The 16,012-nt window shown below is 44.4% G+C and overlaps 1 protein-coding gene across 3 annotated transcripts in view; it reads left to right on the top strand.

Annotated features, from left to right (window-relative positions):
- Acmsd (aminocarboxymuconate semialdehyde decarboxylase) overlaps positions 1-16,012 on the top strand; it is a 35,967-nt gene that overhangs the window by 4,830 nt on the left and 15,125 nt on the right. For all 3 annotated transcript variants that reach the window (XM_028771489.1, XM_028771488.1, XM_028771487.1), the window contains exons 2-5: positions 4,424-4,468; positions 5,711-5,807; positions 8,368-8,417; positions 10,548-10,784. In XM_028771489.1, the coding sequence (XP_028627322.1) occupies positions 4,424-4,468; positions 5,711-5,807; positions 8,368-8,417; positions 10,548-10,784 (429 nt within the window). The remainder of the gene's footprint in view (positions 1-4,423; positions 4,469-5,710; positions 5,808-8,367; positions 8,418-10,547; positions 10,785-16,012) is intronic.

Raw genomic sequence — 16,012 nt, 5'->3', positions numbered from 1 at the left:
TAGTCCTAATACTTTGAACCTCTGGAGATTAAAAAAAAAAATTAGAGCTGAGAGGTGCCTCATTCGAGGACCTGTGTTCAATCCAGAGCCTATGTAAAAAGCCAGGTATGGGAACATGTACTTGTAAACCATCACCAGGAAGGAAGAGACAGACTGATCCCTGAGGTTTCCATCCAGTCCCTTTAGTCTAGTTGGGGAACCCCAGAATGATGGGAGACCCTGCCTCAAAAAAACGAAGTGGACGGAACCTGAGGAGAAACAATACTCTCCATATGCACGTGTCCATTCACACATGTATACTCACACATGAGCACACACGAATACAAAAAGGTAGACAGATGAGTATAAAATATCACAACATATGCAGTTAATGTCTACATTATTAACTAAGCTTGACAGATGAGGTACTTGATATTCAGAAGTGAACCCAGAACTTTGTGAGTCCCCCCACAACAATTTCGCCCCATCCAATGGAGAAAACTGGCCCAAGACATATCACTACTTTCTCTGCTCCAGTGTCCTCTCAGACACCAAGCTCCCTCCCACCTTCCTTCATTCATATAAACCCACAGAGGGAGCTTCATCATGGGATCATAACCCACAGGTCAAGCAATCACATCTTTAACATAGTAGAAGTTTCCCTGAGAGTGACTGTGGTTAGCCAGTATTGGGATAATTAAACTCCACTGGCCATGACTCCCTGAAAGTTGGGAGTGAGTTAAAGAGTGATGTGTTTATGTGATGCTGGGGTCTTTCTCTGTATTCTGTTATTTCTATATATTAAGTCTATGTTATCGGAGTAAAATAAGTTGGATACACACACACACACATATGAGTGGGGGGGTCGGGTTTTTTTGAGACAGCATCTCATCTATCCTAGACTGGCCTTGAACTTGTTATGTAGCTGAGTATAACTTCAGATTCTCCTACCTCCACCTCCACAGTTCTGGAACCATAGATGGATATCACCATGCTTGATTTATGCAACGCTAGGGATGGAACCCAGGTCCTTGCGAATGCTAGGCAGGCAGTCTACCTACCGAACCACATCTTCTGCCCCCTGGAGCGGATATTAAAGTAGCATTAACTGGAGCAGAAAGTCTTGATTTTTCCAAATTGTTTCTTAGTAGGGAAACTATTTTTAAAAACCTGTCTCTAATCTTTTCTCACAGTTTCTTCTAACTTTCCCACAGGATAATGAAAAGAATAAGCCACTGATATTTTGTTTTGAGAGACTTAAGTGTTTTGGGAAGAACTAACATCTCCTTTCAAACCTGTTTTTTATTCTTAAATATTAATAAACACCCCCACACACAACCTCCACTCCCTTGTGCAATGAAGGAAGAAAAGAGCAAAGTCAACATATCTGGGATGATGATTAACTAAGAGTTATAAAGAAGTAGTTTTTGACAGCTCTTTTGTTTGTTACGTGCTGGTAGTGATTTCAATCAGAGGTAGGGGCATGATTCTTTTATTTTTTCATTCACTTTACATCTGGCTCACTGCCCCTCCTCCCAGTCAACCCCTTCAACAATCCTTCCATCCCTACCATCCCCCCCTTGTCCTCTGAGAGGGTGGGTATCTTCTAACCTTGGCACATCAAGTCTCTGCGGAGCTAGGCACATCCTCTCCCACTGAGGCCATACAAGGCAGCCCAACTGGAACATATCCCACAGATAGGCAACAACTTTTGGGATAAACCCCTATTCTAGTTGTTCAGGACCCACAGGAAGACAAAGCTGCACATCTGCTAAGTGTGTGTAGGGAGCTCTAGGCCCAGCCTTTGCACGCTCTTTGGTTGGTGGTTCAGTCCCCGAGGGCACCAAGGGTCCAGGTTAGTTGACTCTGTTGGCCCTCCCTCGAAGTTCCTATCCACGTCAGAGCCTGCAATCCTTTCCCCAGTTCATTTCCATAAGAGTCCCCAAGCTCTGTCCACTGTTTGGTTGTGGGTCTCTGCATCCTTCTGAGTCAGCTGCCAGGTGTAGCCTCTCAGAGGACAGCCATGCTAGACACCTGTCTGCAAGCATTACAGACTACCATTCATAGTGTCAGGGATCAGTGCTTGCCCATGGGCTGGGTCTTAAGTTGGGCCAGTTACTGGTTGGCCATTCCCTCAGTCTCTGATCCATCCCTCGTGCCTGCATTTCTTGTAGACAAAATAAATTTTGGGTTGAAAGTTTTGTGGGTGGGTTGGTGTCCCTATCACATCACTGGGGTTCCTGCCTAACTACAGGAAGTAGTCTCTTCAGGTTCCATATCCCCATCACTATGAGTCTCAACTAAGGTCACCCCCATTGATTCTTGAGCACATCCCCTGTCTGAGGTCTCTGTCTCGTCCTCTAGATACCCCCTACCTCCTCATCCATGTCAGTTGCAGATTTCCACTTATTCTCATGGTCATCTGACCATCTTTCCTGTCTCTCCTCACACCTAATCCCAAACCTCCCCATTCCCCTCTGCATCCCCTCTCCCACCCAGTTCTCTCCCTCCCTCCAGCTGCCTCCTGTGACCCTTCTGAGTGAGATTCAAGCAGCCTCAATTGGGCCTTCCTTCTTTAGCTTCTTTGGGTCTGTAGAGTGTAACATGGTACCTGTATTTTATTGCTAATATCCACTTATCAGTGAGTACATACCATGTATGTCCTTTTGGGTCTGGGTTACCTCACTCAGGATAATATTCTCAAGTTCCACCCATTTGCTGCAAAATTCATGATATCTTTGTTTTCAATAGCTGTGTAGTATAGCATTCCATTGTGTAGATGTACCACATTTTCTTTATCCATTCTTCAGTTGAGGGACATCTAGGTTGTTTCCAACTTCTGGCTGTGACAAATAAAGCTACTATGAACATAATTGAGCAAGTGTCTTTGTGGGATGGTGGAACATCTTCTGAGTATATGCCCAGGAATGGTATAGCTGGGTCTTGAGGTAAAACTATTCCTAGTTTTCTATGAAACCACCAAAAAAGAAAATTCCAATGACTGGGGGGGTGACTCAGAGAAATACTTGCTTTATAGGTGGGAAAGCCTGAATTACATCTTCATAACTCATATTAAAAAGTAATCCTGCAATCCTTGAATTGGGGAGGCAGAGACAAGTGGATCCATGGGACTCATTACTTAGCAGAAATTCTGTCTCAAAAATCAAGGTGGATGGTGCCTAAGGGGAATCCTAAGGAATCCTCTGGCCTCTGTCTACACATGCACCTCCACACACATGGGCACCCATGGAAACATACATATATTGTTGTTATTGTTGTTGTTAATGATATTGTTGTTGTTATTTTTGTTTTCCAGACAAGGTTTCTATGTAGCTCTGGCTACCCTGGAACTCACTCTATAGACCAGACTGGCCTCAAACTCAGAGATCCACCTGCCTCTGCCTTTCCAAGTGCTGGGATTAAAGGCCTGTGCTACCACCAACAGGCTTCATACATGCATTTTTAAAACAAACCATCTGAGGTGGAAAGACAATAGATTTGTGGAAACAGAGCTAAATTGTTTCTGAAGAATCAGGACTCATGCTCTGCAGTTACCAATAGTGGAATCTTGGCTCAGGAATCCATGGAAGGAAATACTTTGGATTAACCTACAGTGTAACTTTTTGCAATAGTGACATGAAGTTCATGGTGAAAGCTGCTTCAAGTTAGTCTACTGGGATGTGTGTCATGGTGCCCAGCTGTTTTACATAAGTTCTCAGGCTCAACCCCAGGTCCTCTGGCTTATATTACCAGCTAATCTCTCTCTCTCTCTCTCTCTCTCTCTCTCTCTCTCTCTCTCTCTCTCTCTCTCTCTCTCTCATTCGGGAGTTTCATTAGGCACATGATGAAGGTGTGAAGTCTCCAAGAAGTTAAAATATCATTTAACAGTTGGGCGAAGTAGCACATACCTGTAATGTCAAGTACTCAGGAAACTGATAGAAGATGGATTCACCCAGGATGGAAAACATCTCAAACAACAAAACTAGCATCCTCTTCCTCCTCCTCCTCTTCCTCTTCCTACTCCTCCTTTCAAATGAGACAGGGACTCATGTAGCCCAAGCTGGTCTCACACTCACTACATAGGCAGGAATGACTTTGAACTCTAGGTTCTCCTGCTTTCATCTGCTGGATGCTGGGATTAGAGATGTGAGCCACCTCACCCTATTTATTCAGTACTGGGGATGGAACCCAAGGCTTTGTGCATGGTAGGCAAGCACCCGATCAACTGAGCTATATCCCCAGCCCAGATATAAGAGTTTTTCTTTCTCTATAAACGTATCAATTTAAAGGTAAATTGATTTAATGAAAATACTGGACAGATATGGGGAAGGGAACTGATATGAAGATGGTGTCTGATGGGACAGAGCTTGGGACTCTGCACCTGGAAGATGCACCTTGGCTGCATCTTCTTTACTGATTAAGTCTGTGATCCTCTTCATTGCAGAGGTTCGGCTATGGAGGCTGGGTGCAGCTCCAACAGCAAGGCAAGGTGAGTTTCTCCCAGCACTTACAGGAGGGTGACCCAGAGATGGTGTGCCTGGCTTAACTTCTTTAAGCTGAGGATCCAAGAAATCAACTCTTTTACCCTGGCATAAATTTTGTAGTAGGCAAGGAAGCAGCCATGCAGTTTCTAAGACATAGTAGGGAAAATTGAAGTGACGTCAGACAGCAACACCAATGAAATAAAAAACAGAATTGAAACTCCACTACAAAATCTCCTTTAACTTTTTTATCTTGTTATGTTTGCCCTGAAACCAATTTTACCATTTACTGCTCTGTCCCAGGAAAGTGACTTGGCCCTGTCTATGGATTACTATATATATTAAGACAGAACTAAGTAATTATTTGTTAGGAGAAATCAGATGATGATGTTGAATCAGCTGGACCTGCACTGTTACACAAATTTACTTACTTTCACTGCCCATATATTGCTTCCCTAAAAAGCCAGAGTATGGTGTCTCTCAAGGTCCTTTTCAATCCTATCATATCACAGATACCCTTCCTACACACAGGTCACCCTCTGGGTCTCACAGCCGGTGGTTCAGGACAGCAAGAGGATGAATCAGTAGTTGCACCACTAGAACGGGCCTGAGTCTGTGTCTGGCTGCTCACACCGACATAGCACAGCCCTTCAGTACCAAACATCAAAGACAGGAGGCCTGAACTCCATTAAACAGTCAGATTTTTATTCCAGGCTGAGTAGGGAAAAAAACCCTAAAACTGTATGAGAGGAGAATCATGTTCCAAAGCATTCAATAAAAGATTAATCCAGGTTGGGGGCATGGTTCCATCAGTAAATGCCTTGCCCTGCAAGCATGAGGATCTGAGTTCAATTTCTCAGTACCTGTGTTAAAGAAAACAGAAAAACCATACATAGTGACACATGCATGTGATTCCAGCACTGAGATGGTAGAGACTGGAGGCCCCCTGAGGACCTCTGACTGGCCAACCTAGCCTACTTTTTGAGTTTTAGACCCATGGGAGACTGTCAGAAAGAGAGAGAGAGAGAGAGAGAGAGAGAGAGAGAGAGAGGGAGGGAAGGAGAAGGAAGGAAAAGGAAGGAAAAGAAAAGAAAGCCAAGGTGAACAGCAGCAGAGTGGGGATCCCGAGATTGACTCTGCACACACACACATACATCACATGTATGTGCTTGCCACTCGAATGTTCACACTCAGGAACACAGGGTTTATCCTAACATGTGGCCTTGGCTCATGTGGCTTTTCTGATGAAGGGAGAAGCAAAGATGATAAAAGATGGGAAAGTCTTCAGAGTGATCCAACAGAACTGCTGGGACCCGGAAGTTCGTATCAGAGAAATGAACCAGAAAGGTACTTTCAACCTGCTCTCAGTGCTTCTGTCTGACGGGAAACAACACCTGTCCTTGAAGTAGTGATCACTTGGTATGATTTATGGGATAGTAACTTCCGGTTGGTTCCCTTTTCCCTGCCAGCCATGCTCTTATTGCTCCCTTAGAGGAAAGAGGGCTGTTCCAAGCTAAAGCTTGGATTTGGAAGCTTTAACTTGGTTTTAAAACAAAACCGTATATCATCAAAATGATAACGGTGCATTTTATTGCTTAAAATACTTTTAGTTCAGGTCTGGAAATGACTAGGTGGGCAAAGCACTTGCCACACAACCGAGAAGATCTGAGTTCAAATCAGACATCTATAAAGCCAGATATAGTGGTGGAGGTGTCCATAATCTCAGCACTTCTGTGGTGAGATGGACGGCAGAGGCAGGAGAACCTCCAGAAGCTCACAGGCAGCTCGTCTGGAGGACTACAATCCCTATGCACCAGGGGAGACACAGCAACTGAGACAGAATCTTCAAAATCTCATGGGCAGCCAGCGGCAAGGAACGAGGGGGAGGTGACAACTGATACCTAAGGTTGTCCTTTGATCTTCACATGCACGCTGTGGCACAAATGATTCATATACGCATGCACACACACATGCATACACATGCACAAACACACACGCACACATGCACACACATACACATGCACAAACACATACAAACGTATACTCACATGCACACACATACACACATGTGCATGCTTACGCTCACGAACAGGCACACATACATATGCACACATCTACACACACAAGTATGTACACACACACACACTCACACAGGCACACATACACATGCATGCACGAATGCACCCACAGGCACACACACACTCATATAGACATGGACACACACACATACACATGTTGACACTGACGCACATGCACACGTGCATGCACACACAGGCACACACATGCACACTCATCTCCTGTCAACTCCCTCCCTACAAGTCCCTTTCATGCCCTTTTCTTTTGTTTGTGTGAACATAATTTTAAAAGATCCACAGGAGTCTGGCGGGCTCGCTATTAGCTACTCAACTGTAGACAAAAACTGTCCCTCCCCCCCAAATCCATCAGTGTATTCCAGTAGTTCAACAAGGGTGGGTACAGCCCAGTGAGCCCGACTGTTATGAGTCAATCTGGAACTGACTGTTGTAGCACCAGTCTTGTGTAGGCAACAGTGCTTAATTAAGACTTTTGACTCAGGGTCTCATGCATAGTCCAGACTGGCCTTGAACTCACTATGCATAACCAAGGAAGGCCTTGAAATCTTATTCCTCCTACGTCCACAACTGAAAGTGCTGCAAGAGCAGGAATGAACCACCATCCTCAAGCAGAATTGTATTTTATTTCAAAGTTCACACACAACAGAGAGAGAGAGAGAGAGAGAGAGAGAGAGAGAGAGAGAGACCCCTTGTCTGGAAGTTTAGAATCTAGTGGCACGCATTTTTGCCCAGGGGCTGTTTTATAATCAGTGATTAGACACATATCCAAGTAATATTCAAATTCAGCTTTATAAAACCAGGAACTAACTCCATGGGCCACTCTGCAGATCACCTACGTAGCCCTGGATCTCAGTACCCTGGGGCTGTTTGGGGACAGGGCTTGGAGACAAATGTGCTTTCTACATCTCTGGCCAAGAACAACAATTCCGAGGGCCCACCCTCTCAAGAGGAGAAGAGTGACTTAGCTGACTGAGTCAGAAACTGACATCTATGACTGCAACAGAAGTGCATGTGTCTCCTTTGGTTTATGTTTTGTTTTGTTTGCTTGCTTTTGTATATTTACCCCAAGTACTGTCTTTGAGACAATAGTCATGACCCACTTTCAAAGAGTATGGTCTTTATCCCTACACACAGTTCTAAGCACCTGACACAAATTAACTTGTTTAGTTCCTACAATGACCCCAGAGGTAGGTCCTCTTCAGATTGCAGATTTTAAGATTCCTGGATCCTAGACTCTGGAGCCAAGCCCTGGGGACTGAGGACCGTGAGACTTTAGACAGACTAATCTAGGAGCCCAATTAGGGACTCATACACTTGTCATGTATGACCTACAGTGGAGAGCTCGGGGGAAGGGGGTGGAGTTCAGTGGAGACCAGAAAAAAAGATGGAGAAAAAAATGGCAAGAGAGTAGAAGAGATGACTCGGAGGGGATGGCTGGGAGGGGACAGGAAAAGTGATAACAGGCGACTATGATCAAGACACAATTTTGATTATGCATATAATATGTGTATAATTAACATATACTGCTTTTTTTTAAATGGTGGAAAAATGTCTTGCCTAAACATTTTGCCACAAGGAGGGTAAAAGAAAATCTTGGCAAATAGACCTAGGTCATTTTTCTTGAATGATCCAATTTTGTTCAACTTTCTCCTCTCTGTAGAGCTGAGGATGGGGGAGACGGAGAGTGCCTCAGGGAGGAGCAGTGAGGGAGAGACAGCTGGTTGGGCTGAAGCCAGAAGCTACCAAAGCTACCGGTCTCACCCTCACCCCAGGAAAGGCTCTTCTCCTGACAGGTGTCTTTCCTTGTGTTCTAGGAGTGACAGTGCAAGCCCTTTCCACAGTTCCTGTCATGTTTAGCTACTGGGTGAGTATGAAACTTCAGACCATCTCCCTGGTGGTGAAGGCTCATGTCCAGCTCCCCAGAAGGTGACAGATGACTTACACCTTGGAATTGGTCCCATCCATCCTCTTCCCTAATGGTTCTCCTCTTTCTTTGGTTGGTTGTTTCTAAGAGAAGCTCTCCTGTAGCCCAGTATGGCTTCAAAGTTGCTTTGTAGCTAAAGATAACCTTGAACTTCCGATCCCCTGCCCCTATCTCCCAAGTGCTAGGATCACTGATAGATCCCACCATGCAGTGGATATGCAGTGATAGGGCTGGAACCCAGGGCTCCTTACTTGCTAAGAAGGCACTCTGCCCACCAGTGTGGCTGGCGTCACATTCCAGCTCCAGTAGTTCCTTTATAGGTCGGTAGCGTATTCTCCCTGAGACTGCCTTCTTAGCATGTCCTTGCTTCAGGACAGTAGGCCGTATGTGGCTATCAGGCCCACATCTAGATTCACCCCACAGTTCAGTTGTAGACTGAGACCCACCAGAGCTTACCTGTCTGAACTCACTCCTGCAATCAATGTCTTGCCAAGTTGCTGACAAACCAATGTACTCAGAGGAGAGAATTTTCAAACATGATTATAACGCCCAGCTATATTACTCTGTGGTAGAAATTATTTAACCCAGACCTGCGGTTTCTACCCCACCTTTGACCCTTTAGTTCCCAGATAAAAGACACACACTACCTTTGTATTTACAATACCCCTTAAACAGCACAAGAGTTGGGCAGATACCTGCCTGCCATCTATGTTCTTAGAATCTACTTTCCTATCAATAATTCTGATTTATTCCTACCTACTATGTTTCACCTGGGCTGCTCTTAACTCCAATTGGCCAGCCCTAAGGACCATGTCTTTATGGCTCACATAACCCATGGTAGCTTCTCCTTCTTCCTCCTGTACCTTTTTCTCCTCATGGTTCCTCTCTGACCCCAAGCCTGGGGAAACCTAAACCTCACGTATGTCTCTTCTGCCCAGATAGTGACTGTTGGCATCTTTATTCATCAATCAGAAATAACTTGGGGGCAGGGTCACAGGTCTACATGCAGAATCCAGGTGTAGGGGCCCACATTTAGCATTACAATAGACAGCAAGACCAAACCTCAACATTATGCCTCCTGAAGAAATGTACAAAAGGGAAGTCCTAGATACCTTCCCACAAGTCAACTGTTCTCAAGTACTGAGTTCCAGGACTGATTCTGAGACATGGGGTGAAAAGGTAACCTTTGGTACAGAGCTAAGAATGTGTTAACATGGTAGTTGTTGTGGTTGACCTGTGATTTAGAAGAAATCCAACTACTGCCCACTCTCCACAAGTCCAGCAGGAGTCACTGGATTCTCTATGCTTCTGATTAGATCACTACATAAAATAAAATGTCTTGACCCCTCAGTGTGGGGTCTGGAGAGATAAAGTGCTTGCTTTGCAAGAGCAAAGATCTGAGTTCAATCCCTAGAACCCACATAAAGAAGTAGGTTTGGGAGCTTGAGAAATGGTTCAGTGGGTAAGATGGATCAGTGACTGCTCAAGCATGAGGGCCTGAGTTCTGAGCCTGGAACCCACTTTTAAAGGCTAGGCATAGTCGCATTTGAGTCTGTAACCCTAGTACTGTAGACGCTGGAAATATGAGTCACTAAATCCTAGTGAAGGGGGTGGGGGACAGGAGAAGAAAAATTCAAGTCCATCTACCACAGTGTCAACAGGAGGGGGTGGGAGGACAGATGAGGACAGGATCCATATGGAAGTAGGGCTGGCATCCTTCAAGGAGCCAAGACAAGATATCTTGATGATAGTAGCTTCAGACATGGGAAGGTCTTCAAGGTCTGTCCGCTGCTGGTAGTGGCTCATCCTTGTTCCCCGTCTAAGCTGGAGCAGCCTAGTAGTTAGCATATCAGGCTAAGAGACACTTCTGGCGTCTGTTCTAATTAACCAGCAGCATCCTGGCAGTTCTCTTTGCTCTCACAGACTCCTGGGGCCAGTACCTCTGCTTCCTAAGGCATAAAATCATTACGAAGGGTGAATCTTTTCAGCCAAGAAGGCAACGTTGTTTAGAACGAATGAACCTAACCAAGTAGGTTTTGACTAGCATGGAACCTTTCCCTTTTTCACCAGGCCAAACCTAAGGATACTTTGGAACTGTGCAAGTTTTTAAACAATGACCTAGCTGCCACCGTTGCCAGATACCCTCGAAGGTTTGTGGGTTTGGGGACGTTGCCGATGCAAGCCCCAGAGCTGGCTGTCGAGGAGATGGAACGTTGTGTGAAGGAGTTAGGATTTCCAGGAATCCAGATTGGCTCCCACATCAACATGTGGGACCTGAATGACCCGGAACTCTTCCCAATCTACACTGTGAGTATAGATGCTTTCACTCGGCCAGTGCTAAGCCACACAGCCTTGGCTGGTGGGGGACCAAGAAGGAAGCATTTCTCCCAAGGAGAGGGGACAGGAGACAATAGGTCGATGACTTTAGATGTAGGTTGGAGATGTGGAAACCTACCAAAAGCCCCCCAAGAGGGTGCCATTCCACAGAGGGAAAGATGGGACACTTCTAAGGCCTGCTCCAAGGTGACTCATGTGAAATCTCTCTTCCTGGATCACATTTTACCCCGAAGCCTAAATGCTATCTATCCTCATTGCTAGCACCTTTCATAATCAAGCACACACACTTTTCTTTTTGCTATGGAAAAAAATAATATTTTTCAAAAATATGAAGTAACCTTAGAGAAACTGTAGAAATATAAAAGGTATAAAAAGGAAAATAAATGCACCAGTCATTCCAGCCAAAGACAGGAACCACTGTTACTGTGTCTTTTCATTTAAACCAAAATCAAAAACTTTACATATCTATGATATAATATAAGGCAGGTAGGCATGGTGACCTGCTTATAATCGCAATACTAGGGAGGTGGAGACAGGGAATACTTGGGATGAGCTGGCTGCACCGGCTGGAACAGGCAAACTCAAAGTTCAGCCAGAGACTCTGTCTGCTTCAGTAAATAAGGTGGAGAGCCATGGAGGAAGATGCTGGATGTTATACACCACACGTATGTACACGTGTATGCCCACACACACGCAGTCATGAACAGAGCTATGCATGCCACACACATGCTCTGAGAATATAAACTCTAGTCCTCACACATGTGTGACAAGCATTCACACCACTGGACCAGCTCCCAGCCCAATGAAGATTATCCTAATGGGTGATTTAAAAAAAAAACTGCAGAATATTCCAGTGTACTGACATGTTTTTATTCTTCAATCCTCAATTAAAAACCTTAGGAAGAAGCTGGGCACAGTGGTGTACTCCTTTAATACCAGCACTCAGGCAGAGGGAGGTGGAACTCTGAGTTTGAGGCCAGCCTGGTCTACAAAGTGAGTTCCTGGACAGCCAGGGCCACACAGAGAAACTGTGGCTTGAAAAATCAAAAACCCAAAACAAACAAACAAACCAAGGACCTTAGAAGCGAAACGTGTATTTTGACAGTACATAATAAAAATACATAATGAAACTGAGTATTTAGGCACAGCCTGTAATTTCATCATTCAGTAGACTGAGGCAGGAAGGTAATGAGTTGGAGGCCAGCCTGGGCTACATAGTAAGTTTCAGACAAGTCTGATATACATAGCAAGATCCTATCTCAACACTCTCAAAATAAATAGAAACATATAAGAAGGAAGAAGAGGAAAGTTGAGGGGAGAGGGGAAAACATCAATAGATGATCTATCTATCAATAGATGGATAGATAATATACAGATAGGCTATAAATAGGTGATAGATAAAGGATAGATAAGTAGATAGCGGTTTTATATGTATAGATTAGAATCTATGCGGGGGGGAAGTTAGAATTTGATAAGCTCAGGTGGTGAGTATATGATTATTTATTGTGTTATAGTTTGTAATTTCTATATTTAAAATATTTCACACTAAAATGTGCTTTCAAAATGGCACTACCCAGTTCTGAAGCGCCCAGGTTCAGATCCTCTCTGCCTTTCTCTTTCTCATCCTGTAACTGAACCAGCTGTCCTAGGTACCAGGATTTAAGATCTATGCCTCTTCCTTCAGCTGCAGCCTTTACAAACCTCCCAATTATAATGGTATGGGATGGTTTTCTGTTATTTCCATCATAATGCAAAAACCTTTATTACTGATTTAAGTAGATATGTGCAGACTTACCAAGCATTCTGCTCTCTGTCATTTAATATTCATGGAACTCTAATTACATGCAAAAACAATGTCCATGTCTGTGTCTGTGGCAACTGCCCACCATGTGGGGGATTGCCTGTGAGATTGCCTCTTACAGATTTACTACTCTTCTCAGTACTGAACTCTGCAAACATATCGGCTGCTGATGTGCTCAGCTGATGTCGAGAATGTTCTCTGAGAATTCCAGTGAGCTTTGAACAAGGATTTATTTACTCATGCATCTGAGTTGCTTCAGCACAGTGTGAGAGAGTCTTCAGCTACAAGTCATTTTTATTATTCACCGGAAGTGAATTTATCAATTCCTAGGGGCTTAGAAAGCAGTCGCAGCGGCTGGGGTGCACGTAGACATTTTCATCTGAGTGACAAGCCCCACCGATCCATCACTCCAATTATATTATTTGGGAGCATGCCAGTCTCTGAGGGATGTAGGAGTACATCCTGACTCCAGTTGACCTGCAGTGTCCCTGGGCCAACAGTCTATTTGTTTGGTTAGCAAGGCTGACTCACTTAGCTCTTCTCTAGTTTGCGTCAGTGACGTGCTCAAACAAATGGCAAGAGTTTCTAACAGCCAAGTTAGTGCTGTCATTTCAAGATAGTCCTGGCACTTCACAGCATCCAAATGCCACACCCCACCCCCACCCCTGGCCCTAGACCTCTCTCCTAAGTGAATAAGCCTAGTGACAGACACTCAGGTACAAAATGACTCCATTACTGTTTGAGGGAAACAGAACATTAGCACCTAATAGTCTGACTCTCCCACATAACAGCTGCCAAGACCTGACTAAGTTACTTAGGTTCTGTCTTCTCTATAAAGAGGCAAGCATGAGCACATGTCTCTGAACATGTGTAACACACAGAGTGCATGTCTCATAAATGATCAAACCAGTTAGCAGCTGTAAAATTCCTCTGTGTGTGCCGGGCAGTGGTGGTGCATGCCTTTAATCCCAGCACTTGGGAGGCAAAGGCAGGCAGATTTCTGAGTTCCAGGCCAGCCTGGTCTACAGAGTGAGTTCCAGGACAGTCAGGGCTATACAGAGAAACCCTGTCTCGATAAAACAAAAACAAACAAACAAACAAAAATTTCTCTGTGTGTGAAGGCCAGATGTTGATGTTCAATGTCTTCCTCAACTGTTCTCCACTTGATCTTTAAATTTTATCTTCTGTGTATGGATGTTCTGCCTGCATGTATGTCTATATCCCACACATGTACAGTGTCCTCAAAGGCCAGAAGAGGCCTTCAAATATCTTGGGATTGGAATTACAGACCACTGTGACCCACCCTGAGGGTGCTGGAAATCCAATGCTGGTCTTTGGAAGAGCAGCCACAGTAGCTCTTAGCCACTGAGCCATCTCAACAGTCCTTTCACCTTTGTTTTTTTTTTTTTTGTTTGTTTGTTTTTGTTTTTGTTTTTTTGGTTTTTAGAGACAGGGTTTCTCTGTGTAGCCCTGGCTGTCCTAGAACTCACTCTGTAGACCAGGCTGGCCTCGAACTCAGAAATCCGCCTGCCTCTGCCTCCCAAGTGCTGGGATTAAAGGCGTGCGCCACCACCGCCCGGCTCACCTTTGTTTTTGAGACAGGGTATTTCACTGAAGTTGGAGCTTGCTGATTTCACTAAACTGAGTGGCTAATGGATCCAGAGATCCTCCTGTCTCTAACCCTCAGCACTGTGGTTGCATTTACAAACCTTCCCTACCATTTACATGGGTTCTGAGGATCCGAACTCTGATCGTCATGCTTGCATGGCCAGCCCTTTACTACCTGAGCCATGTCTTCAGCCTAATAGTTGTAAAATTCTTATAGCAGCATTGATATTAAGCTCTCCATGATTGTATAAGTGGTTTTGTGTTTTCTACCATGCCCCACACATAGAAGGAAATTGTTTTTCACATTAATTTGAATTCAATCAAGTCTTATCCTAATGAGGGGTCAGATCTCACAGGGTACCATGATCAGGTGCCTTGGTGAAACCTACGCCATCCCAAGAAGTCAGTATTTTCTTTCCAACTTGCATTCATGATCAGAAAGCAGTTAACTTCTGTACCTTCAGAAGCGCTCTGTGCTCCTCAGACTACTGAGTTGGAGGTCTCCAGTTTACCCTTTGTCTGTCACATCTAGGAACCCACCTATCCAAAACTGTGCCATTTAAAAAATGCTTACATACACAAGTCACACCCCAACAGCTGGGTGAGCACAAATATTTACATATAAAGGTAGGACGAGTTACCTGTATCCCAATATACTTAAAAAGAAAACATCCTAATGAAAGCTTGTTTGGAACCTTGGTCAGAACTAACATTAATCACTATTGTGCTAGTTTTCCTTCTGTTGCTATAATAAAACACCATGACCAAAGCAACTTGGGGGAACCACCTGCACAGTGGGCTTGGCAACCCACATCAATCACTAATCAAGAAGACTTCCACAGACTTACCTACAGGCAGTCTGGAAGTCTGATGGATACAGTTTCTCGCTTGAGGTTTTCTCTTCCCAGATAATTCTAGCTTGTGTTGAGTTGGTTAAAAAACAAACAAACAAACAAACTCACCAGTAAAACTATTAAGGGGCCTTACACAGACATTTTGCTGACTAAAGTTCATCCCATCCACATGGTCTTTCTGTTCCCCACAAGGCTCTAAGGCAGGCTAACCCACAGAATTCATCTTAGTACTTACCCAGCAACGGCACTGAGAGCTCTCTCTTCAGTGATTTCCTTTCATTCCTGAGAGACTGTCCAGAAAGTCACTGGACCCCAGGGACAGTGAGAGCACCCACATACCCAGAAACCCCATTGGTGTTGTGTCTTCATGAGAGTCAAGGTCTTCATGACTTAGATCAGGCCAGCCTACCCTATTCTAGCCTTTCGGAACTAATCCCTGGCTCATCATTTTCCTGAGTAGATTCATTCATTCGTTCATTCATTCATTTGTTTGTTTGTTTTGGAGATTATGTCTTTCTGTGTACTCGTGGCTGACCTGAAATCCCCTGTGTAGCTCAGCTGGCTTTGAACCTGCGTTGACAGGTGTACATTTCATGCTTGGCTCTCATTTCCTCACTTTCTGTACCTCTATGTTTCTAAGGTGGGAGGAGGGAGCCCTCTTGCCCTAACTCCAAAGATACCATCCCAGTCACCCAAAAAGGATAAACTGTGCAGACAACAGTGGGAAATTTTTCCTACATTTGAAGTATGGGTTTAGACTTTAAGCATTTTGCTCTTTATCAAAATGTTTGAGTGGGAGGCTATAGAGATTTTCAGGCAATAAAGTACTTACCTTGGAAGTACAAGACCTTCAATTAAGTCTATAGAATCCATATTTATTTGAGAGAGAGAGAGAGAGAGAGAGAGAGAGAGAGAGAGAGAGAGAGAGAGAGAGA

Source organism: Grammomys surdaster, unplaced genomic scaffold (genome assembly GCF_004785775.1).
Source record: "Grammomys surdaster isolate TR1022 unplaced genomic scaffold, NIH_TR_1.0 208, whole genome shotgun sequence".
In the NCBI taxonomy this organism is placed as follows: Eukaryota; Metazoa; Chordata; class Mammalia; order Rodentia; family Muridae; genus Grammomys; species Grammomys surdaster.
The sequence above is the reverse complement of the archived record's forward strand: the minus strand, read 5'-3'. Positions and strand labels throughout refer to the sequence as shown.